General features: G+C 33.2%; 1 protein-coding gene and 1 non-coding gene across 9 annotated transcripts in view; one reads left to right on the plus strand and one right to left on the minus strand.

Annotated features, from left to right (window-relative positions):
* Window positions 1-21,234, plus strand: part of RFX3 (regulatory factor X3) — a 330,544-nt gene that overhangs the window by 179,360 nt on the left and 129,950 nt on the right. For all 8 annotated transcript variants that reach the window (XR_007952236.1, XM_051987925.1, XM_051987943.1 and 5 more), the window contains exon 3: window positions 2,082-2,179. Coding sequence is in view for 7 of the 8 variants with exons in the window: in XM_051987925.1 (XP_051843885.1) it covers window positions 2,082-2,179 (98 nt within the window). In the remaining variant the exon portion in view is untranslated. The remainder of the gene's footprint in view (window positions 1-2,081; window positions 2,180-21,234) is intronic.
* On the minus strand, window positions 13,869-13,975 carry LOC127546003 (U6 spliceosomal RNA). Its single transcript, XR_007949876.1, has one exon. It is a non-coding gene; the product is annotated as a U6 spliceosomal RNA (small nuclear RNA).

Below are 21,234 nucleotides of genomic sequence, written 5' to 3' on the forward strand. Positions count from 1 at the left end.
GATTCCAAGTCTATAAATATAGAAAATTATATAAATCAAACATATACTGATAACAAATAATAATTTGTCCAGCTATTCCCCAACTGATGGATATGCACTCACTTTTATTTTCAGTCCTTTGCTACAGACATTTTTTTTGTCAGTCCTTTCCCTCTGTATTTCATCCTGTGGGGAAGGGACATGATATGTCTAGCAAACTGTCACTGAAACAAAGGATATACCCAAGTTAGTGATTGGAGGGAAGGGGAGGGATGGTTCCAAATTTCTATCCAGAAAAATACCTTAGTGTGCCTACAGCCTTTTTCATAAATGTCAATTTTCTTTTTTGAAATCTTTGCCAATCTATTGAGTATGGAGGATATTTTAATTTATATTTCTCTTGTTATCAGTGATTTGGAATATTTTTCTAAGGTTATTGCCAGCTTATGGAACTTTTTTCCAAAAAATTCCTACTTGTTATTTGACTACTTATCTTTTGTAAAATGGCTTTTGTTTTCAAATATTTATATTAGTTCCTTCTGTATCTTCTATATAATATCATTATCAGAGAAAATTCCTGCAAAGATGTTTTTCTTCATTAACTTTTTTCTTGTTTTAACGGTATTAATTTTGTGCAAAAAAGTTTTCATTTTATAGCTAAAGCATATTTAGTATTCATTGAGGAAGAAATCCTTATGTTGAAGAAAAATACATCGATATCTGAGCTACAGAGCTTCCAACAGCTTTAAAGATAACTTTTTAAAGAAATAAAGCAATAGTTAGCAATATGATATACCCTTTATAGAAAATTTTTAAAATGATATCAGTATGACAGACTATGTTATCACCACCTATGGAGGAATTGTTACTGAGAGGTATAAAATCTATTAGATCTCAGTCCTAATTGTTCATTGATTACAAGAACCATTTGACTTAATAGAGATAAGTACAAAAATTTTAAAAAGATGTCCTCCAACAAGCTTATTTTCGTATATGTATGAAGTCAAACAATAACTCATTGTCTGGTCTTGTCTGATTCTTTATGCAATGTGACGATGTTTTTCTAATATAGCAAAGGATTTATATAAAAAGTCTTTTGGTGATCTTGTTTCTTTTCATTTGTACAAAAATGTTTTTGTTACTTAAAAGTCTGGAGCTGTTAATTTTGAGGAAAGTGCTGTAAAACTCTATGTGGGCTCATAAATACTTGTCAGTGAAGGAGAGAAGTCTTTGGTTTAATGATGATCTGTACAACCTTCAATTTTTTTCAACTTTGCCAGTACCATTGGGCTCTTATGCTAATTAACTTAATTTGCATAGTTTATGCAGTCTAAGTGGGACCTGAGAATTGTTAGAGCATTTCATGTTTTCCTTTATATAACTCTATGAGGTTAATATTATTTTCATCAAACTATCTCTTGTAATATAACTTACAGTGCTCACAGTTCAGATGGTGGCTAACTAAATGTTTTCCCTTAATCATCCAGTACCCGTGGAGATTGTAGTCAAGGTAGCATAGATTGGACTGTGATTATCTGTGGATACTTCATGGTCATCTGTCAAAAATAACACTCTAATTTATAAAATCAATAATTTAAAATCATTATAGGTTTGTGTGATCATTCTGTGTGATTTCTTTTCACTGCTGATGCTGATTAACAGCTGTGAATACCATCAGAAATAAAAACTTTCATATTATTTACCAATTAGTCATACCAGCAAGAATGCTTTTTTCCTAAGTACTGTTAACAGTACATATGTATCATATAGTTTTATATGTACATCTGAAATTCTGATTTTTTTAGTTGATTGAAGAGATGAGCATTTTAAAAGAATTATTCAATTGAAGTCATTAACACGAATCCTTCAAAATTATAAACTCAAACATTTTAAAGTGTGTGCATTTATGTGTAACAAAATTCATGTACCCTTAATGTAAACACTCTCCCTTATCCAAAATTAAGAACTTAAATTTAAATTACTGTCTTATCTAGTGGTTTATTTTTAATGACATGATTGCATCTTTCAGCAACCATTAGAACAGACCTAATAATATACATTCATATCCACAATGCACAATGTTCTTCCTATTTATTTTTCAGGTACAGCAAGTACAGACTGTGCAGCAGGTACAGCATGTCTACCCAGCTCAGGTGCAATATGTGGAAGGAAGTGATACAGTCTACACAAATGGAGCAATGTAAGTAAATTAATCAGAAACCTTTTGAATCAGTGTGGTTGGAAAAAAGGTCTAAGTATCTAAAGCACTTATGAAGTACCTATTGTTTTCCAGGAACTATTCTGGGTGCAGGATGATTATAAAGGAAAAAACTGAAACAATAGTTGTCCTCAATAAGCTTCCATTCCTAGGGGTATAACTGGGGAAAAGGGAAAGCAAATAACTGAAAGCATCAGAAAAGGGCCTTAGGTAAGAGGAAGCACTTGGCCTAAGTCTTTTAAGGAAAGGAGAACAGATATGGAGAATAGGTTGTGCAGAAGTATAAAACCTGGAAGTTAAGGGATATAATAAGTTAGCCTATGGGAAGTTAATGTATGTCACCAATGTGAAATCAATCTAGAAAGACAAGTTGGATCCAGCTTGTAAAAAAGAGATTCATATGCCCAAAATAGACATTTGTATTTTATCCTAGAGTCAATGGGAGTCACTGAAACTTCTTGGTGAGGATAGTGAGATGATCAAACCTATACTTCAGGAATATCTGAGTTTTTTTTAATCTGTGGTAATGATAGACAAATTAGGAGGATTATTTATCGTCTATACTAGAGATAATGAAGGCCTGAATAAGGGCAGTGGATGGGTATGTGGAGAGAAGGAGATGGAAGCAAGAAATGGGGTAATAGAATTGATGAAGCTGGGTGATTCATCAGGTATTGGTTGTAAAAGAGAATGAATAATCAAGTTTGATACCTAATTTGCTATGGGTGACTAAAGTGATTCCTAAATAAATAAGTGAAAGAGCATTTTAAAGCTAAGAATAATACTAAGTCTTGTGTACACATGGAAATATAAATCATTCCTTGTTCTTCAAATAGGAGGGTTCAGTTGTAAATGAAATGTCCTCCAATTCTTAGAGCATAGCAATATAGTAGATAACAAGACCCAGGGATTCTTAAAATGCATCATCAAAATAGATGACTATTCTTAGGTATTAAAGAGCAATTATTAAGGCCCAGGAAACTTCCATCTTATTAGAAGAATTCTAATTGACAATTCCTTTCTCATCTAAGTGAAGTGGCCATATCCTACTCATCTCTACTAGTAGCTTAGAGGATCCCAGGTCTACAAGTATTGGGAATGGTGGACTGGGCTTTCCAGCAAGAGTAAGAATGGAGGGAAAAAAGATCATCCATGCAGAAGGGGGGAAATCAAAGGGAATTATTGGCAAGGCTATTGGGGGATGAGGAGAAAGAAATCCTGGTGAAATCTGAGAAGGGGTCAAGTTGAGGTGGGGCAGGAGGAGAGGGGGAGCTTCTTATCAATTAGTCAGCAAGCATTCATTAAGCACTTTGTGCTAGACACTAGAAATAAAGAAAATAAAAGTTAAACAGTCACTCCCCCTGAAGCTTATATTCTCCTAGTAAAGGAGAGTCCATAAATAATATATATGCACACACATCCTAGTAAAGGAGAATCCTAGTAAAGGAGTAAAGTCCATAAATGAATATATATGCACACATATCTTGGTGTGATTATATATGTATATGTATAAATAATGATATAGAAAATAAATATATGGTAAAGGAGGACTGAAAGGGAGAACACAAGCAGGTTGAAGGACCTAAAAAGCTTGATATAGATCAGAGATGTCAAAAAATCTCAAACTGCAAACCAGAATAAAATATAATTGGAAAGTACTTAAAACACACTCCAAATAATACAACAGGAATTAGATAATGTGACTAGTGGTTTACTTAGACAGTATGAAACCTTCAGGGATCCTTATGTATGAGAAAGTAATCTTGTTTCTATTTGAATTAGTTTGTTTAAGCCAAGGCTTGAAGGAAAGCTGGGATTCTAAGAGTCAGAGTGCAATCATATCCCTTGCACAGAAAACCATCAATATAAAGTTGCAGAAATGAGAACTATAATGTTATGAATGAAAAACAAGGAAAGCTATTGTAATTAGATATTTGAGATGAGAGATAATGAGAAATCAAGAATAATGCTAAGATTACAACTCTGTGTAACTAGAAAGATGATGGAAGAGGATGGGGGAAATGATGAGTTCAGTTTGGGATTGTTGAGTCTGAGATGAGATTGATTTGAATATCTTAATAGGCAGTGAGAGATGCACAACTCTATCTTGGGAAAAAGGGCTTAAACTAGTTAGATATAGGTGTTTGAGAATCATCCATATAGAAATCATTAAACCCATGAAAATTAATATCCACAATACATCTTACCATATGAAAAATAATAGAGAAAGAAAAGACTAGAGCTCAGGACCTTGAGTTTCTTCCATAGTTAGAGGTATGATATGGAATTGGAACTAACAAAAGAGACTTAGAAGGAACAGTTAGCTAGGAGAGGAAAAAGAAAAGATAATGAAATGAAATCCTGAAAAGAGAATAACAAGTGCCGCAGAGAAACTGAGAAGGATTGGGACTGAGACAGTCATCAGGTTCGGCAGTTTAGAGATCATTATTCTTTTCAATGTATTGATGTTTTACTGATTGTTTTTTTCTTTCTTTTTTTCTTTTAAAAACATTCTTTGTTACATATTGGGTCTCTAATGGGAAGAATACTGAGAAAAATATAGGTGATATAAAAAAAAGAAATCAATGAAAACTTGTTAAAGAGAATATTGATAACAGGAGAATTCAGTTTCATTTGATTGATGAGGTCAAAAGTCAAATTGTAAAGGATTTAAAAAGTGAGTAGAGAAGATGAAGATTGAGGAAAGGGTATGAATAGTTTTTTCTAGGAATTTGACAGCAAGGACAAGGGGGATTATATAATCTATTTTTTAGAATGGTAAGAACTTGGTCAGCAGGGTAGGGTACAATAGATAAGGAGAAATTGAAGATTAGAGACCAAGAAAGATAATTCTAGGCACAATTTAATGTAGAATACTGGAGTGCAACCAGTTATGCATAAGGATTTGTCTTGGTAAAGAAAAGAGCCCCTTTTCATCCTTAGAGTTAAGCAAGTTAGAATAGGAAATACTATCAATGTATTTTAAAATGAAGAGAAAGAAAAAAGAAGAAGCTCAGAGGGAGTGTTCCCTATTCTGTCAGTGAAATATGAATCATGGTATGAAGCATGAGAGGAAGGAAGAGGGAAGAAGCTGGAAATGAGGTTAGAAAGCACCTCTGTGAGGTGGGAGGAAAAAAACAATTACTTGGTCAATCACTTAATAAACTAGTATTTGTGATACACCAACCATATGTCAGAAATTGTGCTAAGTACCAGTGATACAACGAAAAGCAAAATACACTTCCTGCTCATTAGGGGCTCACAATCTAGTGAAGAAGACAGTGTGAAACCAATTATGTATAAACAGGATAGATATGGGATGAATTGGAAATAATATCAGGGAGAAGTCACTCAGATTAAGGAGGATTGGGAAAGGCTTTTCTTAGAAGGTTGGGTTTTAGCTGAGGCTGGAAGGAAACTAGTAGGCAGAGATGAGGAGGGAGAGCATTTTAAGTATGGAAGACAACTATGAGATTTTCCTAGATAAAATTTTTGGAGTTAGATGTATATGCAAGAAGTATCAAGGAGGCAAATGTTACTAGGTCATAAAGTAGGTGTAGGTAAGGCTGGAAAAGGAGAAAGGGATGAGGTTATAAAATAGGGCTTTAAAAGCCAAACAGAGATTAGGAGGAGGAGAAAGATAATAAATTCTGTTTTGGAAATGTTGAATTTGATGTACATATGAATCATAAAGGAGGAAATGCCATACAGTTGATTGGGAATTCAGGACTGGAGGTCAGGAAAAACATGAGGTTTAAATGTGTAGATTCAGGAGTTATCTATCTAGAGATTATAATTAAATCCATAGATTCTAATGAGCTCAATAAAAAGGGAAAGCCTGCAAAGAAAGAATAGAAGATGATGTGTCTTAAGGGACATTTACAATTCAGGGGTGGGAGATAGATGATGACTCAGCAAAAAATACTAAGAATTGGTTAGACAACTATGAGAAGCAAGAGCAGGGTCTTAAATATCCAAGTTGGAAGAAACAAGTTAAAGGAGAAAGAAGGGACCAGTATTATCAAACACTATAAAGAAATCAAGAAGGATATGAACTGAAGAAATGGCCATTGGATTCAGAATTTAAAAGAATATTAGTCATCTTAGAAAAAGTACATTTGATGAATGGTGGGTTCGAAGGTATTCAAAGAGATTCAGGAATTAGTGGGTTTTAAAGAAATGGAAACAAGTAGATATGACTTATTTGTCTAAGAAAGGTACAGTGGTTATAAAATGTTACTTGAGCAGATAGATTGGTAAAGTTAAGTCAAGATTTTTTTTTAAACGAAATACATTCTTATTAGGTAGCAGGGGGAGGAGCTAGTAGATAAAGAAATAAAAGATTTAGTACTGAGAGGGAATGATTGAAAGTGTCACTTTCCCAGAGGAAATAAAATGTGGGCAATAGTTTTTACTCTTGGAAACTAGTTAATCAATTGTCAATCAGTTAGCATTTATTAAATACCTACTATGTGCTGGACATTGTGTTCATTACCGAGACTACAAAGAAAGGCCAAAAAACAGTCCTTTCTCTCAAGGAGTTCACAGTCTAATAGAAGAGACATTGTGCAAACAATTATGTACAGACTAGAGAGTGATGGAGTCAAGATACAAACAGAGGAATTGGCTTCAGGTCTTTTCTTTTTCTGAGACCAGAAAAAAGGAAAAGAAAGTATCTGGCGATTTCTCAGCAAAATGTAAGACAGAGTCCTTTGGTGAGAATTTTTTGGAGACTTGAGATAAAAAGAGAAAGTTTTGAACAGACAAAATAGCAGAGAGTAGTATGGTATACTGGAAAGATTACTACATTTATAGTAGTAATGATAGATAGATAGATAGATAGATAGATAGATAGATAGATAGATAGATATACTAAATCCTCTTCTGTTACTTTGTGGTGAACCTGAGCAATTGGTCACATATCAAGTATTCATTAAACTTACTAAGTCCAGGGAATGTACTAGGTATTGAAGGGAAATAGATCCAATGAACGATAAGTGATTCCCTATTCATGATGAGCTTATTGTCTAATGAGGTAGAGTAACTGTACTACAGTTTTCTCATTTGTAACATGGAGATTGGAATGCATGATTTCTAATGTTATTTCCAGCTCATAAATCCTTTGAACCTATTATGGTCTGCTATATAAACTCAATCTAAATAACTTTCTATTGCATCATTCTAATAAGAAATAAGACATTTTAAACTTCATCTAAACATTAAGAATACTTAGCATGTTGTTTCCTCACATTTTATATAGCATTTTGACCTTTTTGGTCATGTATGATTTTATTTTTCCCTAGTCTATTCTTTTACAAAATAAAATTTTTGTTGACATTTTGTTTTTGCATAATCTGCATCATCTTCCTTGATCTCCTTTCTAGAGAATGATCCCTTAAAATGATATTTTGAAAGGAGAATAGTTTAACTAAACTAAGCAGTACATTATAAAAATCTGACATTGTATGTAGTGTTTCACATCCATTTTCCCTCATTTGTGTAAAAAAAAAAGTAGGAAAAAGACTTTCTTGTATTTCTTCTTTAGGCCAAAGTAGCTCATTATAATCTTTCAACATTCCGTTTCAGTTGCTTTATTGTTACTCTTTTCATTTACACTGTTATGGGCATTGTGTATATTTTTCTCCTGATTCTGCATACTTTACTTTGCATCAGTTCATTTAAGTTATTTCCATGCATTTCTATATTCAGTCACATTCACCATTTTTTGCAGCAGCAGTGATAATCCATTACATTCTTGAATCACAATCTGTTTAGCCATTTCTTGATTGATGAGCATCTACTTTGTTGCCAGTTCTTTGTTCCTACAAAAATTGCTATAAATATTTTGGAGCACATGAGACCTTTTGTTTTGTTTGGTTTGGTTTTGGTTTTTGTTTTTGTTTTTGCTATTGACTTCTTTGAGGATATTTGTTTAGCAATATCTCCAGCATGTTCAACTTGAGAGTTAACTTTCAGATTTAAAGAATGCCTTGCTATAGTTTGTCCTGAAGTATAATGAGGCTTTCCAAGTTAAAACTGTAATTAAGAAAAAACTTTATTGTCCCACTTAGCAATTAATAGTTTTTATAATTTATCAAGAAAACATTCTTTTTTTGGTATTCAGCTGTTTCCATTCTGACCAATTAAATGAATATGAAAAGTTCTCTGTAGAGTTTATCTGCTGTGGTGATAGCGGGGACCTCACAAAATATTAATGTAGCATCTCTGGGATCTGAGCATAAAGCCTATTTCATCAAGCTTAAAGTTTAGGACTTAGTCAAAGGAAATATTGTATTTAAAGTAAATGTCTTACTTTATTTTTGTGGTTAATCCATTTGATGAGAACACCATGCTAGTAAATCCAGAGATAAAATAAATTTAGTCCTAATCTGACCCAGATGTTTTGAGTCTGCTGTATAATATATTATAACCTTAACTAGCCATCTCTCAAATGTGTGCATGAATAATCAGGAAGGTACTAAGATGATAACAAGCAATATTGTACTAGTATGAGAGAATCTGGGTCTGAATCTTGACTCTTCCAATTGTAACTTACCAGTGTGACTACCTTTCTGGGCCTCAGTTTGCTGATTTGTAAAATAAGACTAGAATAAATTACTTCTACCTACTCTATGTCCTACGTAAGTCTAAATCTTGTGAATGCTGAGTATGAAACAGACTCCAGGCTTCACATCCATCACTATTACTGGACAGCCAATCCAAAGTACCCTACTAACTGATATGGGTTAATAGTATCACTTTCCTACATAGGATATCACACTGTTGTTAATTACACTTAGTGACAAATATCTGTCAGGATATGAGTTTGAGCATAAAAATTAGTCCAGAGAGTTTTCCTCTCTACTGTTTAAGTAGATTATAAAATAAAGGAAATGGAGTTTGTTGCATTTATTTTTAGCTTACTTTTTGAATATTATAATAGTGGCATTTATGAACATTTAATTTTTTCTCCCAACTCTGATTTTACCCTCTATATTTTGGATTTTTGTTTCCTTGATTTTATCTTAGGAAAGTGAATTCTAAATTTTTCTAATCCATAGCACTGGAATATTGCCAAACTAATGACTATTCCCTAACTAGAAACTAAATCATATTTCCTCCTCTGTATGCTATTAAATACCTTTTGATGCTGATGTTTTAGAGGATATGAAACTGCATATGATCTCTGCTATGAATTTCCAAGCAAAGTGCTGTGCAACCAGTGGGTGCTCAATTCATACTAGTTCAATAATGCTCATGTCAGTAGGAGTCTCCGTGATATATATCATCAGCAGTGCATGGAATCTCATTCAAGAGGTGATGACAGTATTCACAGAAATGTGTCATCACTTAGGAAAATGTGTAATTGTTATAAATTGATGCTATGACAGTGTTGACCTTGTTCTGCCTATTAAAATGGACAATTACGCCATCATAACAGTTTTACAAATTTGAATCAGTAAGCGCATATCAATTGAATGAGTATACATCACAGTTGAAAATATACTACTATTCAATGTGTTTGCAGAAGGTAATTCTTTGCTAAAAGAGTAGGAAACTGAATTTCTTCTTTGCTCATCTTTTTTGTGAGAGTATTACAGTAGCAGACTATGTATAAGACACACTATCTCTTTCTTCTGCCTCATTATACTAGTTTGTACTTTATATAATCCCACTTCACCTCTCACTCTTTGAATCTCTAATTTCCTCTAAGACACTGCTCAAATGCATCTTCTACATAAAACCTTTTCTAATCTCTTCAGTGTCTATTGCCTTATATTATAACATCCTCATATTACTTTGTTGTATATATGTAATCCCACACATTCCTATATATGGGTATGGTTGTTCCCCCCAATAGGATGTAAGCTACTTGAATGTAGAGGTGGTTTAGGTTTTGTTCTAATTCAACACAATGCCTGAAACATAGAACACATTTAAGATTTTTTTTTTTGCTTAAATTGGTTTATTTGTTGTGGTGTGATTTGACTTGTATAAAAATTTCCCAGAATTTAGTATGCCATTATTATATCGTCTAGTAGTGTATATTACAAATTTCTACGTTACTTCTAATTGTTAGATTTGAACTATAATTGATATAAAGTTTGCAAACAAAGTCATTTGTAGAAAAATAAATTTGAAGTGCATTCTGAAACCATTTCTATATGATTTTTACCTTGTCATTATGACAATGGTGACAATATCTGTGCAACAGATTTATTTCTTTTCCATTCTTCTTTCAAAAGTCTGTGAAGACATTTGAGAAAAGGAACTGTTCAAATTCTTTAGTTGTGAGGAAATAATGAAGTAGTATCACTAATTACAGTTGAATTGACTTTTGTAAACATGGTTAGAAAACATTTATGATGATGACTCTGTTATTTACATCTAAGTAACCATAAGACTCACTGTTTCAAATCTACTGCCTCATTTATTTCTGTGATTATCTATAGAAAGCCTAGTGTACTACATATATGTGAAATCTGTGTATAGAAATATGTTTCTTTGCAAATAGGCATGCAAAACGATTGTTCCAATTTGGGAAGAATCCTTTTGGCTGTCGCTTTGCAAATGGAGACAAAATGTTGGTGGAATAATATAAAATGTTAAAATTTTAAAGCTACAAAGAATCTTAAATTCATGTTATCCAATCTCCTTTATCTGATAGACAAGGAAACTGAGGTCCAAGGAGGTCAAGTTTGTTAGTAGTTTTTATCCTGTGTGCAATAGCTATTATCAATAGGATCAGAGATAGAATTTTATTCTTTTTACAATATTGGCACAACATAAGTACTTTATGATCTTAGATCCTGATCAAATTTAGAACTTTGAAATCAAGTTGCTTATTTTAGCCAGTAGACCAATTTCAAAGAAATACATTTCACTAATTTATGTGTATTTTTCTCAAACTCTTATTATAATGCCAGTGATTTCAACGGAGTTTTCTACATTATGATCAATGCCTTAAATTTCACTTCTTAAAGAATAGAAATGCTATTATAAATACAAATATGCTTCCAAGATTATACTGCACATTATACTTAAGTTAATTATATTTAAGTAGATTATTCTTTTGAAAACCATAGAATATTTATAAAAGCTCATATAGTTCAGTTTTTTGAACTTAAAATATTTTAGTTAAATAATTCTTCTGAAAATCATCTATCTACATTTTTATTATCAGTTAGAAGAAATAAAAAATTATATATTAAGATCAATTTATTCCACAGTTTTCAAACATGCAGTTGCATTCATGTTCAGAATGGCCCCATGTAACCTTAAATATGTGGTTTGTTTTCCTCGTGATTTACCACATTCTTGATTTCATTGATATGAATGTTCCCTCTACTAGTACTGATAGCAAAATATTCTTATCTCCTTATCCTGTGCAATTGTTGTCCATGTTTTGTCACAGATCCTCTTAAGAGGATCTGTCCCATGTGCTGGAGTACTTTTTGGGGAGGTTTTATCATTTCCTAGGGAACAGGGGAGCACTTGGGGATCTATCATATTTCACTCTTGTGATTCATGATCATGCCACCCCTTTTTAATTATACATTTTCTTGATTAATATTCATTACTTCCATTCTTAAATATAGTTAGTAATCATCTTGATCTATATCTTGCCACTGGACCCAGATGGCTCTAGAAGGGAAAGTGAGGCAGGAGACCTTGCCCAGCCTTTCTCACTTAAATTCAATCACTTGCATATCATGGTATCACCTCCTTGTTGTCATGATCCTCTTTGAGAATGAAAGAAAAACAATTGGAGATTTAATTAAGCCTTCCTGAACATCATAAGCCTCTCGGTTGCCTTTTTAATTACTTGAAATTTTAGTTAGCTCTTCGGTTTAGTTTAACTCTTCAGTTTGTATGATACTGATTACCACATAGCATCACTGGAAACCCATTTTCATTAAAAAGATGGGTTTTGGTGATGAAAAAGCAAGTCAGCAGCAATTAAAATTAAGATTGTAGTTTTCCGGATATAATACAGGCCATTCATTTACTTCAGTTCTGAGTCTAATTCACCTTTAGAATCTTTCATAACTATCTTTACTGAATATTCTAACTCATGGACTACTTTTCTATCTAATTATATAAACAATAGACTTTTTTTCTTTTTCATTTTTTTCATATTTTGTGTTTTCCCAGTTACATGTAAAAATAATTTTTCACATTCACTTTTTAAAACTCTGAATTCCAAAATTTTCTCCCTTTCTCTCCTTCCCCATGCCACGATTGAGAATGCAATCGAATATAGGTTATACATGTGTAATTTTGCAAAATATTTCCCTAATAGTCATGTGTTTAAAAAAACAGACCAAAAAAAAAAAAACCCTCTAGAAAAATTAAAGGTTTTTTTTTTTTTTAAGTATGCTTCGATCTGCTTTCAAACACCATTAGTTCTTTCTCTAAGTATGGATAGCATTTTTAATTTTAATTCTTTCAGAATTGTCTTGGATTATTGTATTGTTAAGAATAGTTATGTCATTCACAACTAATCATATAACAATATTGCTATTATTTTTATATGTAATTTCACTTTGCATCTGCTCATCTTTCCAGATTTTTCTGAAAGCATCCTGTCCATCATTTCTTATATAGCACAGTAGTATTTCATCATATTTACATCACATCACCAAATTTATTCCAACCATTGCCCAGTTGATGGGCATCCCCTCAGTTTATAATTTTTCTTTACCCCAGAAAAGAACTGGTATACATTTTTTGCGTGTATATATGTGTGTGTGTGTGTGTGTGTGTGTGTGTGTACACTCATATATATGTATGTGTGTCATTTTCTGTGGTGATTTTCTTCTTTTAAAATAATAGTTCTCTCTGGGGGAGAGCAGGTTTCTCAGGGAAGTTTTCCTGGAGGCAGCCTTAGTTTCAGTTAAGAGTAATAATCACCCAAAATGCAGCCAGCTGCATTTTCTCCTTCCAAAATAGCCCGGTTAGTTCTCTCTGCTTGGTTCTAAGAGCTCTTGCAGCTTTGTCCTTTGCTTCGCCTCTGCTTTCTTCAGCCTCCAAAGCCAGCACCAAGTTGAATCTATCTTGCCTCCGCGAAAGGGCTTCTGGCTCTCAATCTCCCTGCTCCTCTCCAATCTAATTCAGCTGAATTCTCTTGACTAGGCCTCTGCTTTCTTTTTATATATCAGAGAGTGGGATTATGAGTTTTCTCCCATAGTGCTCTCTGGCCCTAAGAGCTTCTAAGAGCGTCAAGGGAGGTGTGAATTCGGATATCTCATATTAAACCCTGAAATCTCCCAAACGTGTGAACTCCAATGAGTAAAGGTGTGAACACAAGCATTGTATCAATTAGTTCTACTTAGTACCTTGTTTCAGGTTCTGGCCCAAAACATCTCCTTGTAAGATCAGATCAATGATACTGAACCATGCTAAATTAGATAATTATTGTCTCTATCAACTTAATGACTTAACAATTTGTAAAGATTCCAATACTTTTCTTCTTTGTTTTTATTTCTTTTGGAATACAGGTTTTGCTAGATCAAAGGGTTTGCATGTTATTACAACCCTTTGGGTATAATTCCAAAGTACTCTGCAAAATGGTTATTTCCCAATTCTACCAACAATGCTTTAATGTATCATTTTTCCTACATCTCCTCCAATATTTGTCATCTTCCTTTTATGTCCTATTATCCAATGAAAAAATATGAAATGCTTCATGAATTTGTGTGTCATCCTTGCATAGGAGTCATGCTAATCTTCTCTGTATCATTTCAGTTTTAGTATGTAGGCTGCCAAAGTGAGCACTAAACATTTATCTTTTTAAAATTATTTCATCCATGTATTTTCCCTCTTCTCTCCTCATGGACTTTTTTTTGAGTGCTCATGGATTGCTTTGAAAATGCCCTGTATTATTCTGAAGCTTGATAAAATCAATACAATAACTTTCCATGACAGAAGCATTGGGAAGATATTTATGTCCATTTAGATTCCATGCAGGACATTTTCCATGATGGCAAAAATACTTTTGAGAAGCAAGTATCTCCTTGTATGTTTGACATCAATAATTAGAGATCCATTGAATGATTAATTCTGGAATGACATCTATCAAGGGATCTCAAATTATCTTAATATATGCATCAAGACTCCTTATTGGAATTTAAGGTTTTTTTGGTCTGATCAAGATTTTTAAAAAATGAATAGTCCACAAAAGAATATTCTCAGCACCTTACATTCCAGTTATTTATATACCTATAATAGTAAGTAAAGGATCAGTTATTTAAACCTAACTCAAAATTTGATAGAAGATATCTTGATAGGTCACTAGTTATCTTTTGGCCTAGATTAGAAATCAAGCCCCACAATTTTCAATCCTTCATCTCTGAGACTTCTGCACTGGGTCTAGCATTTTTGATAAGTAGGTGATTCAATAGGCCTACAGACAAAGCCATGTTTTATTTTATTCCTTTCTCCCTAGCTGTAATTGTTGCTATCCAAAGGTCAGTACCTACTCTTCTGTCCTAAAATGACTGTCAAATCAACACTGTCCTTGCTTCTGGAAAGAAATATGTAAATCTACTCCCCTTATCAAAAGTATTTTTACTGGGCCTACTACAAATTTATATTACATAATCTCAACTGAGCCCTCATTATAGGTAAGCATACTATTTCTCTGATTGATTTACAATCTCATTTCTCCAGATTTGATGATTTTTTTCCTCACACCTTTCATTTCACTCCTTCCTTCCATTCTCTCCTCCCAGGATTTTGCCACACATTTCAGTAACAAAACTGAGACAGTTTGATAAGAGATGCTCTTTTTTCTCTTCTTCCTTTGCCTTAAAAATGCTTTTTCATTCATTCTCTTCTCAAATCATTCAAACATTTCCCTCCAGTCTCTTCACTCTGATATCAAATAAAGTGGTAGCCTTTCTCCTTTCCAACACAAACATCCATCCATTCTATTAATTATATCCCTCCTCTCCATTCTTATTGTAATAATTCTAATTCAACTCCATATCACCTCTCATATGAACTACTGCAATAGGTTTCTAAATGGTCCTTTTATCTTGAGAGATCTAACTGGTCATTCTCCTTCTTCTATTCCATCTGCCACTGATTTTTCTAAAGCTGTAGATCTGATCATGTCAACCTCCTGTTAAGGGACAGGTCGATTTTCTGAGAGCTCCACAGCTGTGGATCATAACATTTGAAGGAATTGCAAGGCAGCCTTTGTTGACACAGGCGTTGCGGACTGGGCATGAGATAAATTGGAGGAAGAGGGAAGAGAAGAGAAGTCAGACAACACAACAGCCTTTTAATCAGAGAGGTCAGAGAACAGCAACTGCCTCTCAGTTTCCTTGTATCATCCTCTCACAAGAGGAGATCCACTCTGGGTTGGATCTCCAACAGCCACTGTCCAGTAGCTCCCGTGTGTTCCAACAGCCTTCTTCTTAGTAAATTTGTTTTTTAAAGTCCAATTTTGATTTTTAAATAAAATTTTAAAAGTTCAACAAAAATTATAAGCAAAACTTTTAACTATTACCTTTCATCTGTTCTCTATATCCCTTATATGTACCAATTTATCTATTTATTGTTACTTTTTATTATTTTTCTAGTTTTATATAGAGAGCTAGATTAATTTTTTATTTTTATTTTTTCATTTTTTTATTAAAGCTTTTTATTTACAAAATTATGCATGGGCAATTTTTCAACATTGACACTTGCAAAACCTTTTGTTCCAAATGTTCCCTTCCTTCCCCTCCACCCCCTTCCCTAGCTGGCATATAATCATGTTAAATATCTTAAATTATATGTTAAATACAACATATGTGTACATATATGTACAATTATTTTGCTTCACAAGAAAAATCAGATCAAGAAGGAAGAAAATGAGAAAGAAAACAAAATGCAAGCAAACAACAACAGAGAGAATGTGAAGGCTATGTTGTGGTCCACACTCAGTTGCCACAGTCTTCTCTTTCCTTGTAGATGGCTTTGTTCATTACTGAACAGGTGGAACTGATTTGAATCATCTCATTGTTGAAGAGAGCCACGTCCATCAGAATTGATCATTGTATAGTCTTGTTATTGCCCTGTATAATGATCTCCTGGTTCTGCTTATTTCACTCAGCATCAGTTCATGTAAGTCTCTCCAGGCCTTTTGGAAATTGTCCTGCTGGTCATTTCTTACAGAACAATAATGTTCCCTAACATTCATATACCATAATTTATTCAGCCATTCTCCAATTGATGGGCATCCATACAGTTTCCAGTTTCTTGCCACTACAAAAAGGGCTGCCACAAACATTTTTGCACATGTGGGTCCCTTTTCCTCTTTTAAGATCTCTTTGGGATATAATCGCAGTAGAAACACTGCTGGGTCAAAGGGTGTGCACAGTTGGATAACTTTTTGAGCATAGTTCCAAATTACTCTCCAGAATGGCTGGATATATTCACAACTCCACCAACAATGTTATCAGTGTCTCATTTTTCCTATATCCCCTCCAACATTTGTCATTATCTTTTCCTGTCATCTTAGCCAATTTGAGAGGTATGTAGTGGTATCTCAGAGTTGTCTTAATTTTCATTTCTCTGATCATGAATCATGTTGGGAGGGAAAAATCAGAAAAGGGGAAAACCACGAGAGAAGAAAAGAGGAAAAAGAAAAAAGTGAACATCATAGGTATTTATTTACATTCATTCACTGTAATTCTATCTCTGGATGAAGATGGCATTTTCTATTCAGAGTTTATTGGGATTTCCTTGAAACACTGAACCGCTGAAAAGAACCAAGTCTTTCATAGTTGATCATCACCTTCTCAGTAAATTTCATGGCTTTCTATTCCCTCCAAAATCAAACATTAAGTCCTCTTGGTCATTTAAGATTTATGATAAACTGACCACATTGCATCTTTCCAGCCTTCTTCAAATTTACTCCCTTTCTCACACAGTATGATTTAGCTACAATGATGTTCTCACAGTTCCTTAAACACAATATTCCATATTCTGTCTCCTTGGTTTTCTACTCTCTATCCTCCAAACCTGGACTATTCTACCCCTTCTCATCCATTTCTTTGTTTCCCTGATCACTTTAACAGGATTCAGTTTAAATGTCACTTTCTGCAGGAAACTTTTCCACATCCCTCCAGTAGTGTTCTTCCTTTTAGAATTACCTTAATCCACTGTGAATATTTACATTTAGTTACTTACATGTTATTTTTGCATTACAATATGTGCTCTTTGAGGACAAAGACTGGGTTGGTTTGTTTTTATATCCCTAGTGCTTTGTGAAATGCCTGTCACATAGTAAGAATTTAATAAATGTTTATTGACTAAGTAAGTAACTGGTTCAGTTTTTTGTTGTCTTTCATTCTTAAAGAAGACCAAAATTATATCACTATGTTGGTGTCAAGACATATAGTGTGTCCAGTTATAGATGATCATGCTGAGAAGGCTCTATCCCAAGTCAGCATAAGTAGTCCATGGGAACATTTGGAGTGGAGATGTTTCTAAATTTGCCCATTTCATGTTTCTTTTGAGCTACTGCAATTCTGCTCATAGAATACACCATCTTCTTTAATGAGCACATGCTGTGAATGGTCCTGTGCCAGTGTTTCCCATGTCTTACAATCAGTTCCAAAGTTTTTTAGAGAGACCTTGTGAGAATAACTAACAATGTATAGCTTCACTCACTTACTATCCCTGGTAACTATTCTCCTATGATTGTTATGTTTCCATTTAGAGTGGGAACTCCTTAAGGTCAAAAACTGTCTTAGCTTTTCCACTTGTCAATTTCATATAAATTGACAAATAATTTCATATAAAATGATGATTTTTAATTTATTTAGGATTTGATCTTGATTCTGGGCAATAGTTTGATCATATACATAAGCCATTTGTGACATCAGATTCTTGATAATAATAAATCATTTCTTGCTTCAGGCAAACTCAGTTTTACTTTTATGATATATTGTTCCTTGCATTGTTCTATAATTCTGGTTCTTTTGTTGAGGAAAGTATCTGTGCTCTAGGCATGAACCTTTATCATATTTTCCTACATTATTTTTGGCCTCCTTTTCTGTATACTTTTGTCTTAAAGCTACCTCTATCAAAATATGTTGATTTGATTTAGAATGTACAAATCTTCATAATTCTTCATAAAATTTGTCTAACTCTTCTTTTTCTATAACAAATGTTGATATATAGATATATATGCCAGTTATCTTCATAATGTCCCTTTTACATATAAGTCATTACTTCAAGATGAGATAACCAAATATCTAGTGAGTTTTCTTATTACCGTTGAATAAATAATAAAGTAAATTCATTTGCTTTTATCAGTGAGCCATCCTTCTATTTAGCTACAAGTTCCTTTTGTCATTTGGTTTTATTGATTGCAAGAATATCAAGATTGTTGTAGTTAAGTTCTTTGAACAGGATGTAAATTTGTTGGTCATTAGATAATGGTTTCACATTTAGAATACCAACAGTTTTATTTATAGAGTCTCTAAATCTGTGTGCTTCTCAACATCATTGGCATTCTTTTCTACCATTCCACTCCTCTGAGTATAGAAATAATTTTTAAAAAGAGACACATGGGATTTAGGATGATTTTTTTTCATGAGTTTTTATAGTCAAAAAAATTATCAGCTAATGATCCCAGATATGAGCCTCTTCATACTTAATTGGTCTGTTCATCAAATGGTATCATCAAGACTTTACTCAAAAAATGTATAGACTAATAGAACATGACAGAAGTTATAGACTTTTAGAATAACCTTTGAGAATCTAGCATAGCTTCAATGCCTCATAATGACACTAAAATTGGATTTCTGGGAGAGGAAAACAAAAATATATTATTTTTGTGTTTTTCATCAAGATATTTTAATATTTATAATTGGAACTGGAAATTTAGGTTCTATGTTGACACATTTTCTTACCTGCAAAATAAGGATGAAAACTGCCTGCCTACACTTCCGAGGATTTTTGAGCTTATTATAGTAAAGTAAATTAGAAAGTATTTTGAAAAATTAGAAGGCCCATTTAACCCTATAACCTAGTTGAAGTATGTACTGGAATGAAAGAGTAGAGAACTTTTAGTGATATATTTTAAACTAAGAAATAACTTTTAAAATATAGATTCTGTTTTCCACTAACTTTTTCATTCTCATCCTTCTTTGTATTCTGTATATATTTAGGAATTACTTTAAAAGCCCTCCATTAAAATTTATAGCTGATACATAGCATAGAAGAAGTAGCCTTAAATTTTTGAGGATTAGGCTAGTGTATCTTAAACTCTTGCAGGGCCTACTAAGCTGATGAAGCTTCACTTGTAAGTGACTATCTATCTATGCATCCATCTATCTATCTCTCTTATATATATGTGTTTGTATGTGTAGTGTAGTGTAGTGTTGGTAAGGGACTATATATCTGTTCAAAATCTAGCCTACCTATGTTTTCAGACATTTGTCTCCACTTGTGTTTTTGACAGCAGTGACTAATTGATTCCTCCAAGGACATTTATGGTATTTTTTGTTTTGTTTTGTTGTGCTTTGTTGATTGTTGTTCTTCAGTTGTGTCCAAACCTTTGTGATCATTTGGGAAATTTTTTTGGCAAAGATACTGGACTGGTTTGCCATTTCCTTCTCCAGCTATTTTATAGATGAGAAACCGAGACAAACAGGATTAAGTGACTTAACCTGAAGTCATACAGCTAGTAAATTTCTGAGGCTAAATTTTAAGCCAGGCCTTCCTGGCCTAGTGCTTAGCCTTACAAGTAGCACTTAGCAATTTGCAATGCACTTAGGTTATCATAACATTGTGAAAAATGAAGCACAAATATTATTTCCATTTTATGTATGAAGCACCTGAGAGAATGGAATAACTTCCATTGACATTAGTCACAAACTCACATCCCCTTCATGACCTTGTGTATAAGCCTTCCAAAGCCAAATCTCTGACCAAGTGTCAGAGGTATAGCTCTCATAATGCTACATCACCTTTCCTTGGCTCTAATTCATGCAAAGTGCTCCTAAAAAGTGCAGTGAAAGACACAAAAATCCCTTTCCAATATTATCCCGTGTGGAAAAATATCTAAGATGGATACATTATAAAAGGCTAAGTAGGTGATATAAACAAAAAAAAATGCAGTTGTATTTCAGAGAAGAGATAAATTGATGCTATTTAGATTCTGTATGAAGAGTTTTCCTTAAAGTTAGTACTTAAACTGAACTTTAAAATACTGTTGGCTAGGGAAGAATGTTAGAGACAATGAGGTGGGGGGTGAAGATTCTAAGCAAGGGCAACAACGTAACCATGTAATTAAATACTATAGGAATTGGTTTCAAAAGGAAAGCAACTGAGACAGGTAGGGATAAGAGAGTAAAAGCTAATTTGGAGACTGCTGTAACTTCAATTTCCTGTACCTAAGTTAAAGTCCCAAAGAATTTGAAACAAATTATTCTTTCTGATGTACTCACCAACAAATTATATGCAAATGGTTTTTATTTGGTATTAAGACATGATCAAATAATTCATATAACTGCTGTGTGTAAGTTGGCAGGATAGACTTTGCAACAATCACATCACTTGTAAAAATGATCATAGGACAGAAAAAAAAGTTGGCTATGTAATAATAATAACCTTATTTTGATATCCAAATAATTTCCTAAAACATTAAAGCAGTTACTTGACAGAACATTTCAGACCAAAGGGGTATTTTTTACATAACTATTTCCTGTCTACCATAGTCCCAGATGAAGTAGTTGGGACTGTTATTTAACCTTGTCTATTTAACCCAAAGTATGAATAATTGCATATGTCTTTGTGTAAAAGCAATATTTATCTCCATCCAAGGGGTGTAGAATAAGTGCAACATATCTGACTCTAAACTCCTCTAATATTTGTGGTGGTACTATGTCATATCATTGGAGTCCAAAGGTCTAGGTTGCAATCTTCACTTTGTCACTTAACTGGATACATAAATAACTTAAGGCAACTTGTTTAATTTTGTTTCAACCTATTTTTTTTCTCTATAAAAAAGGAATAGATAATTTCACTATCTA

Source organism: Antechinus flavipes, chromosome 1 (assembly GCF_016432865.1).
Source record: "Antechinus flavipes isolate AdamAnt ecotype Samford, QLD, Australia chromosome 1, AdamAnt_v2, whole genome shotgun sequence".
NCBI classification, from domain to species: Eukaryota; Metazoa; Chordata; class Mammalia; order Dasyuromorphia; family Dasyuridae; genus Antechinus; species Antechinus flavipes.